At 43.6% G+C, this 10,750-nt stretch overlaps 1 protein-coding gene across 2 annotated transcripts; it reads right to left on the reverse strand.

Annotated features, from left to right (window-relative positions):
- Positions 1–746: 746 nt before the first annotated feature.
- Positions 747–7,118, reverse strand: LOC110499408 (neuromedin-K receptor). 2 transcript variants are annotated; one of them, XM_021576538.2, is made up of 5 exons: positions 6,519–7,118; positions 3,892–4,086; positions 2,766–2,916; positions 1,871–2,067; positions 747–1,552 (listed from the first exon to the last, which is right to left on the reverse strand). In XM_021576538.2, the coding sequence occupies exons 1-5, from the start codon at positions 6,917–6,919 to the stop codon at positions 1,393–1,395; spliced, it is 1,104 nt and encodes a 367-aa protein (XP_021432213.1). In that variant the 5' UTR covers positions 6,920–7,118; the 3' UTR covers positions 747–1,392. The 2 variants fall into 2 exon arrangements, with proteins under 2 accessions (XP_021432213.1, XP_021432214.1); XM_021576539.2 differs by lacking the exon at positions 747–1,552 and having other exon boundaries at positions 1,867–2,067.
- Between the last annotated feature and the right edge of the window lie 3,632 nt (positions 7,119–10,750).

Here is a 10,750-nt window from a genome sequence, read left to right on the forward strand (position 1 = left end):
GTCTGTCTGTCTGCTATGTGTTGCTTGTCCTATGTTGCTCTGTCTGTCTGTTTGCTACGTGTTGCTTGTCCTATGTTGCTCTGTCTGTCTGCTATGTGTTGCTTGTCCTATATTGCTCTGCCTGTCTGTCTGTCTGCTACGTGTTGCTTGTCCTATGTTGCTCTGTCTGTCTGCTATGTGTTGCTTGTCCTATATTGCTCTGCCTGTCTGTCTGTCTGCTACGTGTTGCTTGTCCTATGTTGCTCTGTCTGTCTGCTATGTGTTGCTTGTCCTATATTGCTCTGCCTGTATGTCTGTCTGCTATGTGTTGCTTGTCCTATATTGCTCTGCCTGTCTGTCTGCTACGTGTTGCTTGTCCTATATTGCTCTGTCTGTCTGTTTGCTACGTGTTGCTTGTCCTATGTTGCTCTGTCTGTCTGTTTGCTACGTGTTGCTTGTCCTATGTTGCTCTGTCTGTCTGTTTGCTACGTGTTGCTTGTCCTATGTTGCTCTGTCTGTCTGTTTGCTACGTGTTGCTTGTCCTATGTTGCTCTGTCTGTCTGCTACGTGTTGCTTGTCCTATGTTGCTCTGTCTGTCTGCTACGTGTTTCTTGTCCTATGTTGCTCTGTCTGTCTGATACGTGTTGCTTGTCCTATGTTGCTCTGTCTGTCTGCTACGTGCTGCTTGTCCTATGTTGCTCTGTCTGTCTGCTACGTGTTTCTTGTCCTATGTTGCTCTGTCTGTCTGCTACGTGTTGCTTGTCCTATGTTGCTCTGTCTGTCTGCTACGTGTTTCTTGTCCTATGTTGCTCTGTCTGTCTGCTACGTGTTGCTTGTCCTATGTTGCTCTGTCTGTCTGCTACGTGTTGCTTGTCCTCTGTTGCTCTGCAAGTGCTCACTGCTCATTGTCTGCCTGTACTGTTATTGGAATAATAACCTAGGTTCACTTGCACATTTCACAATATGGTCTACAAAGTCAGGTGACACACAACATAAACCAATATTACACTAAAACAACACAAATAATAACACTACCTTAATACTGCAACAGATAAGGCTCGGTGCTTATACCATGGGAGTTCCCTTTCCTATTCTTCCTTCCCATTGGGGCAGCAGGTAGCCTAGTGGTTAGAGTGTTGGGCCAGTAAATGAAACCTACCCTTGAGCAAGGCACTTATCCTCAATTTGCTCCAGGGGGGCCGTACTTCTATGTCTGACCCTGTAAAATAACACATTTCACAGCACCTATCTGGTGTGTGTGTGACGATAAAGGTGTTTGGTGCGACTGACTGATGGACTGTACACAATAATAACATGATTTGTTTCACTTCTCCTAGCAGCTGAGCTCATGAGCTTTAGCATGTCCTCATGTCCTCAGATTTTCATGAGCTTGACTGAGGTGTGGTCATCTTGTTAGGTGGAGTTGTGGTGGACCACAGTGCTGTTGGTGTTGTCAGGGCGATAGCTGCGGGTCATCCTGAAGGTCCGTGTGTGCTGTAGCTCCATCTTGTCCTCCTCCGACACCTTGATGAAAGGGACCCAGCTGAAAGCGTGACGGAACCCCGAGCGAAACCTAGAAAAGAGAGATTCCAATGGGAATATCACAAAGCAAGATCAGCAAGTTAGCCAGCTGACTTTGATAAACATTTAGAATTAACTCTTGCATTTCTGCTTCATTAATAAAAGCTCAGCTTGAATGTGGGTTTTAGGTTGTTGAATCTATGATACAGTATCATACCACTTCCACAAGATGAGTGTAGTGATGTGGCCTAGCTTTACCTTTGGTTGTGATGTGGGCTAGCTTTACCTTTGGTTTTGATGTGGCCTAGCTTTACCTTTGGTTGTGATGTGGCCTAGCTTTACCTTTGGTTGTGATGTGGCCTAGCTTTACCTTTGGTTGAGGCAGCAGTAGATGATGGGGTTGTACATGGTGGAACTCATGGCCAGCCAGAAGATGGCCAGGTAGATCTGCTGGATGTACGTCTGCATGTAGATCTCAATGTTGAAGCTGCCCAGGATGAAGTAGATGTGGTAGGGCAGCCAGCACAGGGCAAAGGTCGTCACCACCACTATCATCATCTTCACCACCTACAGGGAGCACAACATAACACACTGACAGCACAGCACACTGAGACAACACAACACACTGAGACAGCCCAACACACTGACAGCCCAGCACACTGAGACAACACAACACACTGAGACAGCCCAATACACTGAGACAGCCCAACACACTGAGACAGCCCAACACACTGAGACAACACACTGACAGCCCAACAGACTGAGACAGCCCAACACACTGAGACAGCCCAACACACTGAGACAACACAGCACACTGAGACAGCCCAACACACTGAGACAGCCCAACACACTGAGACAACACAGCACACTGAGACAGCCCAGCACACTGAGACAGCCCAGCACACTGAGACAGCCCAAAACACTGAGACAACACACTGAGACAGCCCAACACACTGAGACATCACATTGAGACAGCCCAACACACTGAGACAACACAGCACACTGAGACAACACACTGAGACAACACACTGAGACAGCAGAGCATCTCTGATACCATGGCATATACATGCACCAGACCTGGGTCTAAACTCTTGATTTAGTGCAAAGCAAGCATTTGAAGTGTTTGTCTTTGTTTGGTATGCATATGCAATGACCATACTGGTAGAATACTGGACGCAGTGCTTTCAGTAAATAGAGATACATAGAGAACACAGGTTATTATAAACTATTCCGTCAAGGCTTTGCATCAATATGACGTAGCTGACCTTGTGTTTGGCCTGGATCTGGTTCTGGAAGTGGTCTGAGGCCTCCCCCGGTATCTCACTGCCCCACAGTGTCTGGCCAATAAGGCTGTAGGTGACCAACATCACCAGCAGGGGGAGCAGGTAGATCAGTATGATCAAAGCTATCTGGTATCTGTGAGACAAATGTTGAAGGTCAAGTATTACAGACACAAATATGTGATAACGTGGGCTTGAAACATCCTTTTCTATTAGAGACTTTGAAGTATTGAATATAAAAAATTAAGCATGTATTTCTGCACACAATGTATATAGACTATTTTTTTCTTTTTTTCTACTGCGTTATTGACTTTATTGTTTATTGTTTACTCCATGTGTAACTCTGTGTTGTCTGTTCACACTGCTTTGCTTTATCTTGGCCAGGTCGCAGTTGTAAATGAGAACTTGTTCTCAACTAGCCTACCTGGTTAAATAAAGGTGTTCTCAACTAGCCTACCTGGTTAAATAAAGGTGTTCTCAACTGGCCTACCTGGTTAAATAAAGGTGTTCTCAACTGGCCTACCTGGTTAAATAAAGGTGTTCTCAACTAGCCTACCTGGTTAAATAAAGGTGTTCTCAACTAGCCTACCTGGTTAAATAAAGGTGAAATTAAAATACAAATAAAAACAAAAAAAAGGTGCTATCTAGAACCAAACAGGTTTATTTGGCTGTCCCCATAGGAGAACACTTCGAAGGACCCATTTTGGTTCCAGGCAGAACCCTTTTGGGTTCCATATAGAACCCTTTCCACATAAGGTTCTAATCTACATGGACCCAAAAAAGAGTACTACCTGGCACCAAAAAGGGTTCTCCTATGGGGACATCCGCAGAACCCTTTTGGAACTAAGGGTGTACATTTAGACCAGAGATGGGCAACACCAGTCCTTGGGGTCCGGAGTGGTGTCACACTTTCCCCCCATCCCTAGCAAACACAGCTAATTAAACTAATTATATTCTAAACTCAAGATCATGATTAGTTGATTATTGGAGTCTGCTGTGTTTGCTGGGGCTGGGGCAAAAGTCTGACACCAATTAGGCCCCCGAGGACTGGAGTTGCCCATCCCTGATCTAGACAGACACATTACTGAGAACGGTGCTGTGGGTGTCTCACGTGAGATGGTGTTTCCCACCATAGTCATCAGGCCAGTTGACGAAACAGAGAGTCCGTGGTGGATAGTACTCGGTGACAGAGTAGTAACACTGGGGGAATGCCAGGGAGAATGCCACCGCCCAGATGACACCAATCACAATCTTGGTAGACGTGGAGGATAGCCTTAGTTTCAAAGGGTAGATTATGGCCATGTATCTGTGGAAGAGAACCAAGCAAAGGTCAGGTACAGTCCGAGACCTATAACAGTGCATGTCATTGGCTGCTTAGACCGCTGAAGACTGAAATGTTCTGAAAACCCTGAATGAATGGGAGGGTCCTCATTCTGTAATAAACTCAGCAAAAAAAGAAACGTCCTCTCACTGTCAACTGCGTTTATTTTCAGCAAACTTAACATGTGCAAATACTTCTATGAACATAAGATTCAACAACTGAGACATAACCTGAACAGGTTCCACAGACATGTGACTAACAGAAATGGAATAATGTGTCCCTGAACAAAGGTAATCAAAATCAAAAGTAACAGTCAGTATCTGGTGTGGCCACCAGCTGCATTAAGTACTGCACTGCATCTCCTCCTCATGGACTGCACCAGATGTGCCAGTTCTTGCTGTGAGATGTTACCCCACTCTTCCACCAAGGCACCTGCATGTTCCCGGACATTTCTGGGGGGGAATGGCCCTAGCTCTCACCCTCTGATACAACAGGTCCCAGACGCGCTCAATGGGATTGAGATCCGGGCTCTTCGCTGGCCATGGCAGAACACTGACATTCCTGTCTTGCAGGAAATCACACACAGAACGAGCAGTATGGCTGGTGGCATTGTCATGCTGGAGGGTCACGTCAGGATGAGCCTGCAGGAAGGGTACCACATGAGGAAGGAGGATGTCTTCCCTGTAACGCACACCATTGAGATTGCCTGCAAAGACAACAAACTCAGTCCAATGATGCTGTGACACACCGCCCAAGACCATGATGGACCCTCCACCTCCAAATCGATCCCGCTCCAGAGTACAGGCCTCAGTGTCAAGCTCATTCCTTCAACGATAAACGTGAATCCGACCATCACCCCTGCCTGGTAAGACAAAACCGCGACACGTCAGTGAAGAGCACTTTTTGCCAGTCCTGTCTGGTCCAGCGACGGTGGGTTTGTGCCCATAAGCGACATTGTTGCCGGTGATGTCTGGTGAGGACCTGCCTTACAACAGGCCTACAAGCCCTCAGTCCAGTCTCTCTCAGCCTATTGCGGCCAGTCTGAGCACTGATGGAGGGATTGTACAGTCCTGGTGTAACTCGGGCAGTTGTTGTTGCCATCCTGTACCTGTCCTGCAGGTGTGATGTTCAGATGTACCGATCCTGTGTAGGTGTTGTTACGCGTGGTCTGCCACTGCGAGGACGATCAGCTATCTGTCCTGTCTCCCTGTAGCGATGTCTTAGGTGTCTCACAGTACAGACATTGCAATTTATTACCCTGGCAATTTATTGCCCTGGCCACACTTGCAGTCTTCATGCCTCCTTGCAGCATGCCTAAGGCACATTCACGCAGATGAGCAGGGATCCGGGGCATCTTTCTTTTGGTGTTTTTCAGAGTAAGTAGAAAGGCCTCTAGTGTCCTAAGTTTTCATAACTGTGACCTTAATTGCCTACCTTCTGTAAGCTGTTAGTGTCACAGGTGCATGTTCATTAGTTGTTTATGGGTCATTGAACAAGCATGGGAAACAATGAAGATCTGTGAAGTTATTTGGATTTTTACAAATTATCTTTGAAAGACCAGGGTCCTGAAAAAGGGACGTTACTTTTTTTGATGAGTTAATATGACATGACATAACTTCTGTTCATGAGAGCTTTGAAAACAGCAATGTCTACAATACAACCGTAGTTTGAACTCATTAACATATTTATGATTTAATACAAAAAGGATGTGGTGCTGATTTCAGGGTGATGTTACAACCAGAATTAACCGTCTGTCAACGAAATATCTGATTAAATGTCATTAATATCGTGAAAACACACACACACACACATTGAGTGGGAGAGAAACAGAGAGAGAGATTTTAAGCCAGTGTATAACACAAAGTTAAACAGCGTATATCCATAGTTATATGCAGAATAATATACGAATTGTCCCGATATCAACAGAATATGTGTATTTAGGTAGGCTAGGGCGCTCTTTTATGCGCGCACAGACATGCACTGTGGTGAACACACAAGACGATAAAACCCGGTGAAGCGATAAATTGAATATATAAAAAGAATCTCGTGTTGTTAAGCAAATTAAAACAGTATCAGAATTATAATGTATTGCACTCTTATCATCTCCAGTGCTCTGTAGGCTATATTGGGAAAATGTTTTAATATAAATCAGAAATATAATTTAAAAATCTGCATGTGAAGATTATTGGATTATTGTCCACTTCAATGACAAGTAGCTTCATTTGGCATGTATCTGAATGATACAGACATTGATGATAAGATTGATTATATGTCTTCTTGGGAACGTGCGTAATTTGAAGACATTCACCATGGTTTGAGTGGAAATTGCAATTTTTTTATTTCCCTTGACAATTATGTGGTCTCTACCGACTAGATCAGTCTGTTTCACGTAAATAGCAAGTCTCGTATGTTCTTACCGGTCAACCGCAATAGCTGCCATAGAATAAACGCTTGAGCACATTGCTGTGATGGGATAGAAGTTCTGAAACCTACAGTATCCCAACCCGAAGTACCAGTTGCTGTGTGTAGCATAAACAAAATTGAAGACAGTGTTGAAAGTCGCCATTGACAAGTCCGAGAATGCAAGATTTACTATAAAATAGTTAGTCACTGTCCTCATTCTTTTGTGGGCCAAAATTATCCAAATTACAGTGACATTTCCTGTGACGGACACAATCACTATCAGTGAATAAGCAATTGCCCACAATGCCACTTGCCAATCCGGCTGTTCAAAACGATTGTTTGTCGTCTTGTTTCCATAACCCTGAAAAGATATGGTTGTTGAAAGGTTGACCGGTTCCGACGTTGTTGTAGCCATCTCTATATCACACTAGACAAAATCCCTTTAGCGTTTTGGGCAATGATTGATTAGTTCCGATGTCCGCTTCTTGAACAAAAATCACAATTCAAAACCATTCAGGTGTTGTGAAGTCCAAGACCCTCTCCGGCTCTCCTGCTATTTTTGAAATGCTCTTCATGGCCACAGAACTTTATCAGACTTGCCAGTGGCTGCGTGCGTAAAGCTGAGCTGCCAGCGGTGATTGGAGAGCTAGCGGTTTGGAATGTGCGCACGAGCCTACAATGTAATCAACGTGTAGGGTTTGACGTTTCAGTATAATACAACAGCTGTGATAGCACAGATGCACACTTTCAACAATAGCATCTGATTTTAGAAGTGCTGTCAATAACATATAGCCTACAAATATAGCCTCACTCAAAAGAGGTCCAGGAACATGCAGAACACAATGAAGCAAAACAGGCACACAGATAGGAGTGACATTAGTCTGCAATGGGCTCCTTCAGCCAAATGGCTCCATTCATTCTAAGTGATAGGGGTGAAGAGATTTAACCACAATGACATCATGTGGCCAAATATCCTTAAACCCATGGGTTAATATTGCACTATTGATTCCATGTAGTCTGACATTTGGCTTCAGGTATCAACTTCTCCATTGCAAATGGGTTAAAGCCATTAGAGATTTGTTGCATTAGTGTAGCATAGCATTATAATATTTTGGGTTAGCCCTCAATTTGGTAGTTTTATTCCTTTATGAGATTTGATTAAAATAATGTAATCAATTCTGGAGGTAACCACAGAGCAGACCGGGGTCATCATGCATGTAGTAACATAACTGTCTGTCTATCTATAGTATGTCATATTGATTGATATTAGATTATACACGTCTGGGGATTAGTGCTATGTCCGGGTTGTTTTGAAAAGCCAAACATGATATCTGAATGCAGAGGAGGCTACAGAGTCCAACTACTCCCCAATGCCTCAGTCTCAGCATACCAGATAAGTGCCATTCTATTTCAAGTAGCTTGCCAGAAATGAAACAACTCATAAAATCAATACAGTATGTGGCTAGAAAAGGTTTAATGATAGTGTCTTGCAACTGTCTAAAATCAACAATATTTAATCCACTGTCCGGGTACCATCCATACATGAGACAAACACCAGCGAGTCAAAACTAATCAAAATAGATGTGTGATGAATCCTCCCATCCAGGCAAAACAGGATAGAATTGTTGACATGGTCTAGTGGTTCAGCAGACTTCTTTCAGAATACCTGGGTTAAAATAGATCAAAATTCCTTAGATATTGTTCCACCACATTGTGAAATTCCCAGTTTTCTCTGAAAAGTAACTCTGTTGACATGGTATTGAAAAATGGGCAAGACCTTTCCGCATGAAGTTCAAGTTTTGGTTTGTCTAAATTCAAAATAGTATCTAATTTTGCCACATTTGACAGTAGGTCTACCATATGACATTTGACAGTAGGCCTACCCTATCAGATTTGACAGTAGGCCTACCATATGACATTTGACAGTAGGCCTACCATATGACATTTGACAGTAGGCCTACCATATCACATTTGACAGTAGGCCTACCCTATCACATTTAACAGTAGGCCTACCATATGACATTTGACAGTAGGCCTACCATATCACATTTGACAGTAGGCCTACCCTATCACATTTGACAGTTGGCCTACCATATCACATTTGACAGTAGGCCTACCCTATCACATTTGCATTTGACAGTACCTTATAGACCAGACATAGGCAACTTTGATTGGGATGGGGGCCACAAATAATTCTGAACTCATCATAATGTGCCGCATTTGAGCCACCAGCTGCTTTACAGCAAATTCTTTGCAATTCCACACATTTGCCATAGGGTGGAGAGAAATGTTTGCAGTTTTTAATATGATATCTGAGTGAGACTGACTAACAAAATCAATGGGGACCCCCAGGTGGTATTTAGATTATTACTATAAGGAAATTGATCCGAGGGCCTTCAAAAGGGATGCCCGCGAGGCACCCAGATGCCCATCCCCGCTATATACAGGTTGGTTGTTTAGCAACAAAACCGATACGTGCACAACTATGGGGCACAACAGATGTGGTTGGCTTAGATGGTTGACAACATGTAAACTATATTTAGTCTCCAATGTTTGTTGAAAACATAAACAAATTTGCACATTGAGCACTTGTTGTCTTGCAAATATATCGTTAAGGTTGGTTATCTAGCTAGCTAATTTTTGCTATATTAGTATTGACATGAAATCTGTCAAAACACCCAAAAAAAAAGACATGGTATCAAGAACAAGATGAAACTAGCTGAAATGAGCTACTTACAATTCCCCACATGGCAGTTTCATGTCATTGTTGGTAGCTATCTAGCCATCCAGAATCACAATTTACAGACTTCTGCCCAATTGAAGCGTGTGCATCGTTTTCGTGACATTGTCCGCTTTCCCATCTATAGACAATTATACAAATAACCACATATAAAAATATAAACACAACATGTGAAGTGTTGGTCCCATGTTTCATGAGCTGAAATAAGAGCTCAGAAATGTTCCATACGCACAAAAAGCTTATTTCTCTCAAATTCTGTGCTGACTGCAGGAATGTCCACCAGAGCTGTTTCCTGAAAATGTAATGTTAATTTCTCTACCATAAGCCACCTCCAATGTTGTTTTAGAGAATTTGGCAGTACGTTCAACCGGCCTCACTACCGCAGACCACGTGTAACCCCACCAGCCCCGGATCGACCCATCCGGTTTCTACACCTGTGGGATCGTCTGAAACCAGCCACTCGGACAACTGATGAAACTGTGGGTTTGCACAACTGAAGAATTACTACACAAACTGTCAGAAACCGTTCCAGGGAAGCTCATCTGCGTGCTCGTCGTCCTCACCAGGGTCTTGACCTGACTGCTGTTCGGCGTGGTAACTGACTTTAGTGGGAAAATGCTCACCTTCGTTGGCCTGTACCGGACAGATGGCGTCGTGTGGGTGAGCAGTTTGTTGATGTCAACATTGTCAACAGAGTTCCCCATGGTGGCGGTGGGGTTATGGTATGGGGTTATGGTATGGGCAGGCATAAGCTACGGACAATAAACACAATTGCATTTTATCGATGGCAATTTGAATGCACAGAGATACCGTAACCAGATCCGGAGGCCCATTGTCGTGCCATTCATCCTCCTCCATCACCTCATGTTTCAGCATGATCATTTTGCAAGGATCTGTATACAATTCCTGGAAGCTGAAAATGTCCCCGCCAACTTTGCACAGCCATTGAAGAGGAGTAGGACAACATTCCACAGGCCACAATCACCAGCCTGATCAACTCTCTGCGAAGGAGATGTGTTGTGCAGCATGAGGCAAATGGTGGTCGAACCAGATACTGACTGGATTTCTGATCCACACCCCTACCTTTTTTAAAAAAAAGGTTTTTGTGACCAACAGATGCTTATCTGTATTCCCAGTCATGTGAAATCTATAGATATCATTTCAGATGACTGATTTCCTTATATGAACTATAACTCAGGGGAAGCAACAATAGTACTGGTATAGGCCTATATTAAAACCAGGCGTTATATACACAATGTAGGCTACATCCATATAAAAAAAAATACTAAAAGGTTCATTACGAGTAAACATGTTTGGTCTGTAATGTAGAAACATTAGGCTACATCTTTGAATTTTTACCAACAGTGCAACATAAAACGTCATATGTTGCCCTAACAACTGGAATACTGGCACTTTCAGGGAAACGCAAAAATGGAAACTTGTGAATTAAACCGACTAAATGACCCTACTAAAACAGAAGCCACCGTGGCAGAAGTGCTCCCATTC

This window comes from Oncorhynchus mykiss, chromosome 20, assembly GCF_013265735.2.
Source record: "Oncorhynchus mykiss isolate Arlee chromosome 20, USDA_OmykA_1.1, whole genome shotgun sequence".
NCBI classification, from domain to species: Eukaryota; Metazoa; Chordata; class Actinopteri; order Salmoniformes; family Salmonidae; genus Oncorhynchus; species Oncorhynchus mykiss.